The sequence below is a fragment of the Panthera pardus genome, unplaced genomic scaffold (genome assembly GCF_024362965.1).
Source record: "Panthera pardus isolate Hobbes unplaced genomic scaffold, ASM2436296v1 HiC_scaffold_6, whole genome shotgun sequence".
Lineage (NCBI taxonomy): Eukaryota > Metazoa > Chordata > Mammalia > Carnivora > Felidae > Panthera > Panthera pardus.
Genome location: NW_026526991.1, coordinates 34047875 through 34061362, shown reverse-complemented (window position 1 = coordinate 34061362; position 13488 = coordinate 34047875). Strand labels below are relative to the sequence as shown.

Genomic DNA, 13488 nt, shown 5'->3' with positions numbered 1-13488 from the left:
AATGAAGACATTGTTAAATATGTGCACTTTAGTAATACTTTTAATTACCTGGCATACTACATACCATTTAGTATGACGGTGTTCTATGTACAAAATCTTCTAATAAAATAACTGCATGATACCACTATCTATGCCAATTGTTGCAAAAATTCATTGGGTAGGAACTAAAAATTGACTGTCATAATTCCCCTTTAAATGATTCAAACTTCCATCGTCCACCATGGATGTTATGTTTTCGCCCAGATAAAAAGAAGGTCAACATAAGACTTTATAAACAATTATGACCAACTTTAACTTTTCTTGTTCTGTATTTGAAATCTGACTTTGCTTATCCTCTTTTTTTTTTAATCTGAAGTGTTTGATTTAAAGTAAATGTCAGTAAAGAAGAGCTACATCACACAAATTTTCTTTTTCATTTCTGTTCAGCAAGAGTTGGTCGCTAACAATGTAAAATTTTAAACTGTAAGGCTCTTTTTACTATTGCCTAACCCATTAACTCTGACTTTTCTTGGTCTCAGTTTTTTTTGGCAGAAGCCTTAAAAATAACAATTTGTTAGGTCTTGATATTTTGATCCTGAACTTTTAAAATTAATCAAACAAACACATTAACATTAACACTTTAACCCTTAAAACGTTCCCATAATCAGAACTAGATAATCAAAATTAATTACTGGTACATGAAGAGCATGTTTACAGGGTTGGTGGGAATCATCTAATGCATTTGCAACTACAAGTATAGTACAAAGTAGATATGTAATAAATAGCTGTTGATTTAATGTCCTTTAATTTAAAAAAATTTTTTAACATTTATTCATTTAAAAAAAAAAATTTTTAACGTTTATTTTTGAGACAGAGACAGAGCCTGAACAGGGGAGGGGCAGAGAGAGAGGGAGACACAGAATCTGAAACAGGCTCCAGGCTCTGAGCTGTCAGCACAGAGCCTGACATGGGGCTCAAACTCACAAACTGTGAGATCATGACCTGAGCCGAAGTCAGACGCTCAACCAACTGAGCCACCCAGGCGCCCCAATGTCCTTTAACTTAATGTCTATCTCCAAGATCCGAGACAATGTAATGAAATAGTCAACAATGATTCCAGACACAGTTAAATGTAACAGTATTAGTAACCACAGAACAATGCATATAGATCTAAAACAGTAGTTACTTTCTTTTTTTTTTTTTTAATTTTTTTTTTTTTTAATATTTATTTATTTTTGAGACAGAGAGAGACAGAGCATGAACGGGGGAGGGTCAGAGAGAGAGGGAGACACAGAATCCGAAACAGGCTCCAGGCTCTGAGCAGTCAGCACAGAGCCCGAAGCGGGGCTCGAACTCACATACCGTGAGATCGTGACCTGAGCCGAAGTTGGACGCTTAACCGACTGAGCCACCCAGGCGCCCCAACAGTAGTTACTTTCATCAGCAGTTGACATTATCCACAGAATGACATTATTTCAACTGTACTTGAGTGAGGAAACTAGTTGTACTACATTGTACAATTAATACAAATGTACAAATGTAGTTGTCAACTACATTTACTCTTTGTAAAACAAACAAACAAAAAACCACGCATTTTTCACATTTTTGAGGACAGGATCCATGTATGCTCTATTGATAATAGATTAAAGCATCATGTTTCTAACTGTAGTATTCTAGTTCTTATGCCTTTCCTTCATGTTCATTTCCTTTTCTTAAATAAACTGCTATACTCTGACATATTATTTTTTATTTTGGTTGTTATTGTTGCTTTCAAACCAATTTCCTACACTAGCTAATGTGCTGAGTAAATAAGTGGGTATGGTCAAATGTGAAATGCATTTGTCAAGTGAATGAAACTGAAGTGCAATAATATAATAAATCCTCAGGCTAGCCATGTTTATTGTTGCCAAATGTCTCCCTGCTAAGAAGTAATAAGCATGTAAAGGGATAATGAAAGTTTCCATGAAAAGTTTTTGGGAAATCTATCCACAAGTCTTCACTATCTGGGAAAGTGGAAATAAGTATTTGTTTTATACAAGTTCCATATGAGGACTGTAAAGATGAACCATTAGAATAAAAAATAAAAAATCAACTACAATGTGATAGTTACTAATATGATTTGGCACATGGAAGGAAATGGACAGGGAAGGTCTACTACACGGAAGAATAGAAGAGTGCCTGCTATAAAATACGCGCTAAATAAATAAGTGTTGAATGAATGTGTAAATAAAAGGAAGATTTTACATTAAAGCTTTTAAAGACCCCACGTGATCTTGAAAATCTAATTTGGGTTTTAAATGTTTAAATTCCAAAGGATAACTGCTTCATGATAAACATTTCAAGATTTACTTGAAGTGCATATTTTTGCTAAAAGTTTACTTTGGCTAAATTAATTAATGGGAAAGTGAGGGGGAAAACAAGATCATTAGAAATTAAAATAGAGTTGTTATATAGGAACTGAATTATTTCAAAGAAATAGATGTATCAATTAAGGTTAGAAAATACTCTCAATTATTAGCATCATTTATACCATCATTCTTTAATTACAAACACTTAAGGACACTTGATTGTAAATACAATGAATGGAATTGAGTCCTGCAGAGAACAATTAAAAAAAAGTGATTAAAGGAGTTGGGAATAGACCTTACCTGAATTGACAAGAGTAAAGGGACATATGACCTGATTTTTAGAAGCAACAATGTGCAGTAGAAAATAGATGGCTGGGTAGCTTATAGATTAACTCCCTAGTGAGTTACACTTTTTTTCCCCTAATCAATTTAGAAGTTTAAACACTCAATTAGTATCTACTCGTTTAGTCGGAAGCCAGAAAATTGCACTAACCAAAGTTATACAGAATACTTAACAATGGAAATAAAAGTGTTAGTTAATTTAAGGGCCACATGACAGAAGACAAACCTAGTTCTGAAAAAAAATCACAAAACTTATTTATATTTTACACCCAAAAATAAATCACTCAAAAAAATTTCCTCCAGAAAAAAATAAAAATAATGCTGAACAACATTAGTATGAGGACCACAGAATTTATACAATCAAGACAATATTTTTAGCACCACATCCTAGTCATCTATGTCTGTGCAGAGACAGCGACAAGGTATCTTCAAGAAGAAATCAACACAACAGTGTGTTACGAATAGTAAAACCTGGCGAACAGTGCATACTATAAGGAGGCCTCAAAAATTCTAGATCAAATATGAGGCACAGCTATTGTAAAAGATCAAGAAATATTCAAAATACCAAAATAAAAATCTATACAATATCTATCAAGATTCCTCACTCTATTTAATATGTATTAGCTATTATGCTCATTAGGAATTGTTTTTCAAATAAATATACATAGCCAAAATATATTATATGTGTCTGATTTAGAAATAATAGGCATCATGATTTTTACCAACAATAATGAGTACTATGGCTATTGTGTTTCAAAACCTGATTTTCTTAGTCATTTGTCTCTTAAATATTGGGCAAGAAGAATAATTGTAAATGCCATTGTCCAAATGAAATATTGAGAAACAGAATTTTTATTAGTATTGTTATGTCATAGAAAAAATTTTAGTCACTGAAAAAGCTTGAAAACAATTTCAGAAACAAGCAAAATTTCTGGGATTTATTGAGAAAATCTGAATATAATATAAACAACCTGTTATTTGTTTTATTTTCATTCTCAGTGTTAGACTTTAAACTTTAACAAACTGAAGTTCACTGTGAATGATCATTATAATTCAAAGTTGGACATAGCAATGACCTTAAAAAGCAACTGTTATTTGAACACTGTAATAACTACCTCAACACCAGACTTACCCAGTGTAACTCATTTACAGCACTTAAATTGATGTAAACGCTTTGCTGCTAAAAATTTGTTCTGGTCACTTTCATTAAAATGTTGAATTTTTTTTTTCTCCATGCTTTACTTGTGCTGTATCTGCTGTTAAGCAATACAATATGGGAAGGACTTTGAAATGATTTCTATATCCAGACACATAGTGTTGGGTTTATTGATGAAAATCCAATGACGTATCACTATACATCATGAAATTTCTATTTTGACCTGTTTAACAAAATTTTTTTTATACATACCAGGAGAGTCATTCAAAGCATTTTACATATTAAATTACTTATCAAAACATAGCATATATAGACCTTGACATTTGTTAAAGAACCAAGGATTTAACCAAAAAAAAATTTTAAAGGACCAGAACAAATCTTTAGCAGAACACAGATTATGTGGCAAAGAAGTGACTTATTGGAAGATAGAGCATTCTTATCAAGACCTACTTTCAGCATATATGTAAGAAACTGATTGGTTAATTTGTATGATCACCTGCAAATATGTGCCAGACTGTTGTTAAAGAAACATAAAATCTATAACGATAATGTAGCAGGAAAGAGACAAAAACAGTTAGAGGTCCTTCAGTCATAATTTTTTTATTCCAGGAGCCTATCAGTAGGTCTAGCTCTCATGTCAGTTTTTTGAGGTAAGATTCTCTCACTATTGTATTTTCATGTGGGTAATTTTAGAATGATTATACATTGACTGTATTAAATTGCTTCTTTATTTTCTTTTTTTCCATTTCTAGAGTAGTTACAGGACAAAGTAATGGCTTTACAATGAATGCCAATATGTGGTTCCTTTATAGATGTGTTGTTTTACTCTTCGATTTATGTTCCATGTATCTGGTGGTTCAAGAATTTACATGCCAACAAAAAGACTCTCACTAAATGCAATGGGAGAATACGCTATATTGATTACTGTGCAAATTATTTATTTATAGGTAGCAAAACAATAAAATGAAAGCCTTTAATCACATCAAAAATATATTTTTTAAAAACTATATGTATAAATATAAGTATTTCTGTAATTTTAAACACTAATTTCCTACAGCATTTTCATTCTACTGAAAATATACTTCAAAATTATTACAAAGCTCTTTTATAATATCACGTAATATGTTTTTAAAATTATTTGCCAAAGGATGTTTGCCAAACAATGAAAAATTTACAAGCAGCCTCTTAAAAATGCAGTTACATTGTGGGTAAGTACAAAAAGACTTGCAGATTCATCAACGTTTCAAAATAACAAAGACAACAGAACAATATTAGGGGGAAAAATTGTACCATACAATAAATTTATAGTCAATAGAAAAATCCTTTAGAATGCAGGCCATTAAAAGTGAGCAGTTGGTCTAAAGAAAAGCCATGTTTTAACACAATTCAATTTATTTCATTTTGAAATAATTATTTTAGAAGTATATGAAATTATAACTATTTCAATACTTTGTACAGAAAGTGTCTCCCTCCTTACATATTATTTATCTTTGATTAAAAAACTTATATTAAGAGTAAAAGCATTAAGTAATACATCTGTATACTATTAAGATACTGTCATTAAAAAATTAACCAATAATGAACTGTTATTGGATTATATTTTAAAATGCATACTTACTTGTGCATATTACCTTGAATAATGCTTGCAAGGAACTGTAATTAGCTTTCTTTGTTGGAAGAAAACATTTGTGTCAGCCATTTGTGGAAATCTGCTTACTCTTTTATTAATTTCTGTTTTTGTCTTAAGTAAATATATCTGAATTCTGAATGTGTCCCAGTTCTCAAACCTCCCTGCTTCCCTGCTCCTTCAGCCCCAGCTTTCTCCTGAAATGATATATTCTCCTAAAAAAATACTTGCTATCCAGGAAATTATTTATTCATTAAAGAATTTTTATTGCTGAGGCAAGGTGAGGGTTTGCTGTTACTGTTGTTTTCTAAAATAGACCAAAGGAGACATTCTATTCTGTTTCTTGGAAAAAAAAATATTTTCAATATGTAACAGCAAGTAGAGAGGGGGTGAGCTTTTAGGATGCTTTCTTACATTTTTTTAGGCCACTATTTTATCGTTAGGAAATTCTCGCTTTTCTGCACTAGTAATACTCCTGCTGCTTGAAAGTTCTTGCGGTGTCACAAAGGACTACTGACTGACTTGGAGGGAATGGCTTAAAGCAGGCTAACTCTGGTCAGCACTTGAAAACGAACTTTACCTGGCGTAGCTGTTCGTCCCTCTGCCTCTGATTGCCTTTGAGTGCCAGCTGGGAAGGTCTCCGAACTCCCAAGCTATGTTGTCTACCAATTCCATTGCAGGCTTGTGCTGGAGCCACACGTATTACCTTCTCTGTGCCCAGCATACCCCGTCCCGCTTTTTCTTTCATATTCTTTCCACAGACTAAAATATTCTACCTTTATAGAGGTTCATCAACTACTTTGAATTTGTTTTCCTACTCACAATTTTGACATAAATATCCGAAAAGCAAGAGCTTTTACATATAAAGTGAAATGAACCAATATTCACCATCATGCTGCACCAAATTTGAAATTAAGGCAAATTTCCACAGACGGTCTAGTGTTTCCTAACCTTTCTATTTAGATTTATATATTTGTAAATATTTTAAGTTTTGGTTGGAAAAGTATTATTTAAAAAAAAATAGATATTTCCCCTCCTGAACTTATTAAAGCACAGACGCATCACACTGAAGAGTCACGTGGTTTGAACCTTTGCCTCAAGCCAGTACTAAAGGAGCTCTGGATTCCTCACTGCTGCTTTTCAAACCCTTTCCCCACAGATGCAGCCCTGTGCTTGCATAATCATCAGGAGATTTAAAGCAGATGATCATAATTCTTTAATAGTATTTTTGATATGGCATCTTGGGATCTTGCTGAGTAAAATATTCCTAATCCACTATCCCATTCCTTCAACTACTATTTATTTTTAGATTCTAACAATTTTTGATGCTTTTCTCTGGATAAATTCTAAATTGTTGACTATAAATAATAACCTTTTCCATTTTATAGCACCTGTTTACAAAGCACTCTGATAGACCTTACCACCATTGCAATATAATAAAAAAGGCAATCTTCACAATGACCCTATACTGCACAGATAATTTCCTTCATTTATAAAACTAAGGCTCAGAAAGGTTGTAACCTGTCCATAGTCACAAAGTTGTGTCTTACGCAGCCAGACTAGAACCCATGAATATCTTTAGATTCTAGAATTAATATATTTTCTGTTTTACCAAGAATTCTTCTTTCTGAAGAAATCCTAAATTCAGTAGAACCATTTCTAAAACTAATTAGATCATATTTATGAAAATAAAAACAGTTAAAAATTTTTAAACTATGAAAATTTAAATACCTAAGAACTAGGAAGATATATCATCTCAGTCTTGAAATACCAGTCTTAATTTGTAGATAGAAGAAAACGTATCTATTTGATTTTTTAAATCATTTCCTTTCATTTAACCTAAATGTACTTTATACCAAAGCCTTGATTATTTTTCAGACAAAAGTGAATTCAATATGCCCTTCTTAAACCCAAAGATCATAATTCTAAAATGCACATTGTTGACAAATATATTTCTTACCTTAAAATATAATTTTGCTTGGATCAAGTTAAGTGAAATTGTACATTTAATATCACTGTCTAGGTTTTTCAGTTAAGGGAATACTTGCACCAATGATAACAAATTCGAGACCTTCTAAGAAAGAACGTATGTCATTTCGTGACTATCCCGTACAACTCAGTGGTGGATGGGGAAGTGGCAAAAAGAAGGAGAAAACTTCAAACTAATTCTTCAAGCTTCAGCATTCAAAACATATGGCGCACGGTTTTCTCAAGAGATCTACGGATATCTGGTCATGTTACCAATTGAATACAAGGTTTTAGAGCACTGTCTTTAATTTGTGTTACTATACATATTCCACAGTTTTGTTTTCTGATGGAGTTATCTGATTTCCCATCTATAAAAAACAGGTTGGCTATTGTTCCTATGTTTATGAGGAATGGCCTCCAGAATTAATTCTTAAAATATTGTAATGGAATTTGCATATCCAATTTCTTCTTTTGTTTAAAGATTTTATGACGTATGTATTAAAGATGGTTTTTGTTACCAGTAAGAAGTTGTAATACCATACACATATTGTAAGAGAATATAACTATAATTTATTGACATTGTTTATAGTATTAATGAATAAGTTATATATTAATAAATTTTATTTGACTAGATTATTATTTGGATATTTCAAAGATAAATTGATGTGTAAAATATTTAGAATAGATAATGAAAATGGCCTTTAATTTAATTTTAAGTCATCTCAAATAGATAAGTTATGTTAAGAAAATATACTTTATGTTTAAACTAAAATGAAACATAAATTTAAATATATCAATTTAATAAATTGGATATTTTATATGTAATGTTTCATTCAAATGTATATTAGCCTTATAATTTTTAAAAGGTAGATGCTAATTCTGATTCATTCACATGATTCTACTGACCCAAAAATATTCTTTCATTTTAATTTTAGCTAAGGCGCCTCAGAATGATTTTAAAAATCTTTTTAAAGCTCAATTTCAAAATTTTGTAATATTAATATATTTTCTAAAATCACAGGCCAGTTTTATTAAATTCTTACTACTTTGTGGTTAATATTCTGTGATGTTTTAGTAAATACAGTGTGCAAATGCTGTATTTACCTTTCACGCTCCTTGGGGTCCTTTACTTTCCTGAGTCTGGAGCTTCTTTCCCCAAGCTAAGTTCTCTCGTTGACTTCCCAGTGTGTGGCTTTTAATAGGATCCAGTGACCTTTAGATTCTTCCTCTTTGTTTTTCCTACTCTTTATTGAAGTATTTCATCTAAAAATGACTAAGCAGATTTAGAGATGCATTTATCTAGTTTGTGCCCCCTATCTACATTTGGAGCTCCATTGCATTTCAGATCTATAAATCTCTTTCAACTTGATTGAGATAGAAATGGTAATGAACCTTGAGCTGTCAATCAAAGAAAACAGAGATTCATGTGTTGTGGCCTTGAAATTGAGCTTTGGAACATAAGCTCCATGTGTAGTTGCTTTATGAACATGCTGTCAGGTCATCCTTTTACTAAGAGCATCCACAAACCAACATAATGTAATGATGGAAAATATTTTATCTCGACTTATTGTGAACCCTGCAAGAGAAAACCACATTAGAGATGAAATTGATGGGGTTTTATGGTTCATATGTTCAAATCAATGATATGAAAAAGTACGAGAAGTGAGATGTTTATGATTAAACTGTTTTAGTGCCTAAAAATAATTCAGTCTGTAGTTTCTGTAGTCAGTGACTTGTGTGTTCCATAATATTAATTTTGAGGAAGATGATGGGTGCTGATGCTTCTTAAATTTGTAGCCGATGGTTGATGAAGATGTCAATAAAATAGTTTCCTGACTATGGTGTTAAATTGGAAGATCTTTGTAGTGTTGTTTATTATGTCTGGCCTTAAAATGATCATTTACAAAATCAAAGTTCAAACATTATTTTTAACACTAGTTTATCTGTGTTTGTGAAAATAAAAAAGGTAAATTTTAAAATTGAATAAATTTTTAAAAATAGTTTAATTTTTTTAAATTTTAAAAGTTAAATAAAACCTAAAAGAAATCAAAGAGATATTCTTTCTCCTGTTGCCTTGGGAAGATATTAAGGCAAATATTTGTCTTTGAGATTTGGATGAGCCTATATTTTCACTTAGTTGACTGAATTTTGGATTGATAGCTATGGACCCAAGTAATGTTGCTATTCAAATGCACGACCCTAAATGACCTTTTGTCTTTCCTTAACCCTTCCCAACCCAATGCTCTCCTTCCTACCTGCCCTCCTCCCCAGTCCTATCACAATCACCAGTCATTTCCAATGAGAATGGTAAAATGAATCCCCAATCACAAGAAGGCTGGTGGAAGGCAGTGTTTGGAGATTCCAGAATGTCTTAATATGAGAGTTAACTATATTGGTTTATGGGGTATCACCTTCCCAAGGTTCAGTCTGCCAACATCTTTGTGTACATGGTGCTTTATAAGAGAGCTTATTAGGTATTTTGAGAAGCATTCCAAATCCTAATTTCTTATTGTGCTCATGAATTAGTTGTAGGTACAGCTACCACATTAAAAAACAGAAAAGCTAGAATAATAGAACAAAAGCCAAAGAACTGTTAAAGGCAATGCTGTGCCTTAAAGGCAAAAGGGAGAATACACCAGGATTCCTGGAAATTAGTTTTGAGTTTTTCTTTTTTGGAGAAAACAAGGGATGCTGCATTTTAATTAGGAAGAATAAGTTGGAAGGCATAGACAGGGTTTAAAAGTTTTTTTTAATAAAAATTGTGAATGAACAATAAATACCAGTGGTTTAAGAGATCTCTGTCTAATTTTAAATCCTCACATCATCAGTATAAGCAGCTTTAGATGCTACATGCTTTGAGTATGCTGTTATTGAATTGGCTGTTGCCATGATCTTAGTTGCTCTTAATTTACGCATACTTTCTCATTTTTCTCAAAATCTAGGTTAACATTGAGCCAAAATTGAGAATAATAAACATGTAGGATATATTTTGACAATATTTTACTGGTAGTATGCTATAATTGAGGTAACTATAAGTTTCTTAGAAAAGAGAAACATTTTTGCTTATTCTTTTGAAAAGAAAAATAAACTGGTAAGGTCAGCCCTTATTTCCTTTATTATCATATTCCCTACTAAATGCAGTTTCTATCATCTCTGGAGTTCAAAAAATAATTCACCATCTGAATTTATGGTTTTCATGATTATACTGGGAGAAAGTGAGAATGAAGAATATTCTTTAATGTAGGGGAAGAAGTTCCCTATGCATTCTATGGAATAATGTTTTTCAGGATTAATTTCTAACTAATTAATTAATTTAATTAATTTCTCACTAATAGGAGAGGTAATTCTGTCTATTTCAATACAGAATAATATCCATTATCTACCAGGATATTTTTGTTTGCATAGATGCAGTTTTGTCAATGATGATTGTGAGATTCAGAGAAAGCCTCTTTTCAGAAGCTAAAGAACTATTATCTAGACTTATGCTGTCAAAAACATTGGTCACTAGCCACATGTAGCTACCTGGTACTTTTAATACAGTTGGTCTGAATTGAGAGATGATGTAAGCATAAAATACACAGCAGAGTTCAAATATTTAGCATGAAAAAAGAATTCAAAATTGCCCAATAATTTTATGTTGATGTGTTAAAATAATAGTATTTTGGGTTAAATAAAATGTATTATTAAAATAATTTCTTTTTTATTTTTTAAGATGTAAGCACTTGAAAATTTTAATTGTAAAGTAATTTAATGACATGTATATTTAGCATTGTATTTCTATTGGATAGTATTGATTCGGAGGCTACTGTGTGACATAACTTAGGTAGGGTGTATCATTGCAGAAAATAATTGGGAAGATAGTAGACAAAAGATAGTGACCAGAGAAAACAGGGCACAAAAATTCTAGTTTACAAAAAAAGGAAACTTTGATTCTGCTAAACATAGTGAATATTATGAAATAAGAAGGAAAAATAACCTCAGTTTTGGTTCTAGACTTTAAGATGGTGTAATTACATTTAACTCTGCGTTAAAATTAACATATATATATATATATATATACACACACACACACACATATATATGTATATATATGTGTATATATATATATGTACATTTAAAGTTTGTTTTGTATTTGTTTTTAATAAGAGACCATCTCATAAAGTCCGGTCAAAGTCTTTTATGTTACCGGTGGTAAGAAATAGAATTAGCACCCACCTTGTAGTCTTTATGTTATCTCAGGCTTTACATATGTATAGCTGTTAATTTTCAAATGGCATGACTTGAACTGTGACATAAATAAGGTCTTTTAATGGGAACCATATTATATTTGGCATCTTACTGTATTATAAATCCAGTTTTAATCTACATAAAACACAAAAGCCAATAACAGTTGTGTAAATGAATACATTCGGAAACAGTAAATATAATGTTTATAACTTCTAAAAAGCATGTAGTCAAAAATGCTTTATTTTTATTTTAAATGTGTGTGGGGGGGTTGTTTGTGTTTTGGGGTGGGAGAGCACAAGCGGGGGAAGGGCAGAGAGAGACAGGGAGACACAGAATCTGAAGCAGGCTCCAGGTTCTGAGCTGTCAGTGCAGAGCCCAGTGTGGTACCTAAACCCATGAACCTGTGAACCACGAGATCATGACCTGAGCGGAAGTCAGACGCTTAATCAACTAACCCACCTGGGTGTCCCAATCAACATATGCTTTAGGTGGTACTACCTGACCACCATCTTTCCTTCCCCTCCAAATAGTATGCAGTTCTTCTGCTGTTCCTAGGAACCAGAATTTTACCTAAGTCAGAAATTGAAATGAAACCTTCCATATGACTTTTCACTTATGGCACATCCCTGCCAGCACTTTAGAGCAAGAGCCCCCTCTAGTAGATCTGGAATGGCCACCTGCAGAAGGGATCATGAAGACTCTAGAGCTCTGTGAAGAAGAACGCGTGGAGCAGCATGAAAGAGGGCCACTACTAGGAAGGTCTGCTTTAGCATTAGGAGTTTAGAGTAAAGGCTTCTCTGGTACTTGTTTGTCATCTTTGTTTTCAAACAGTAACTAGCCAAGGAGCTACAGAAGATCCTTTATAGGAAGCTTTCGAGAAAAGTGAGCTAATTAATATCACTACAGGTAAAGTTTTCCTTTTTTTTCTTTCTTTTTTTATTATTTAATAATTTTGAGAGACAGAGAGAGACAGAGCCTGAGTGGGGGAGGTGCAGAGAGAGAGGGAGACACAGAATCTGAAGCAGGCTCCAGGCTCTGAGCTGTCAGCACAGAGCCCCATGAGGGGCTCAAACTCACAGACCTTGAGATTATGACCTGAGCAGAAGTTGGACGCTTAACCAACTGAGCCACCCAGGCGCCGCTAAAGTTTTCCTTTTTGTTTTTATTTGTATTTAAAAATTTTTTAACGTTTATTTATTATTGAGAAACAGAGAGAGACAGAGCGTAAGCATGGGAGGGGCAGAGAGAAGGGGAGACACAGAATCCAAAGCAGGCTCCAGGCTCCCAGCTGTCAGCACAGAGCCCCACGTGGGGCACAAGCTCACAAACTGTGAGATCATGACCTGAGCAGAAGTTGGACACTCAACCGACTGAGCCACCCAGGCGCCCCAAGTTTTCCTTTTTATTTCAAGGTTTATTTTTACCATGACTGAGAGTAATCTTCACAACATCCTTACATTTTAGGTATTGGTATAACCACTTTTTCAATGCAGAGGACAAGATGAGAAACTACTTCAAGTCTATGATTTCTTTATGGAGAACTGAATGCATCTACCAGAGGTAACCAGGTGAGTAAATGTAAAGCTGTTTTTTAAATAAATAGGTCATTAGAATTTCCTAAAAATAATTTTCTCTTGTGAAAGCTATAATAGAAATGTCAAACTTATTTTTGTGATACATAGAGAATTGTTATAGAATTGTTTTAGATCAGCATTCTACAGTACAAATATAATATGAACTACTTATGTAATTTTAAATTTTCTGATAACCACATTACAAATGTAAAAAAATGTAACTGATAAAAATTAATATATTTTACTTAGCCCAATATCTCCAATACA

At 32.6% G+C, this 13488-nt stretch overlaps 1 protein-coding gene across 4 annotated transcripts in view; it reads left to right on the top strand.

Moving 5' to 3' along the window:
- The window catches only part of LRRIQ1 (leucine rich repeats and IQ motif containing 1), a 213340-nt gene extending 200125 nt beyond the window's left edge, over positions 1-13215 (top strand). For 3 of the 4 annotated variants that reach the window (XM_019434723.2, XM_019434722.2, XM_019434721.2), the window contains one exon: positions 7476-7935. In XM_019434723.2, coding sequence (XP_019290268.2) covers positions 7476-7618 — 143 coding nt within the window. In that variant the 3' untranslated portion in view covers positions 7619-7935. Of the gene's footprint in view, positions 1-7475; positions 7936-12478; positions 12554-13111 lie in introns of those variants that run through there. The other variant, XM_053895107.1, reaches the window with a different exon arrangement.
- The last annotated feature ends 273 nt before the right edge of the window (positions 13216-13488 follow it).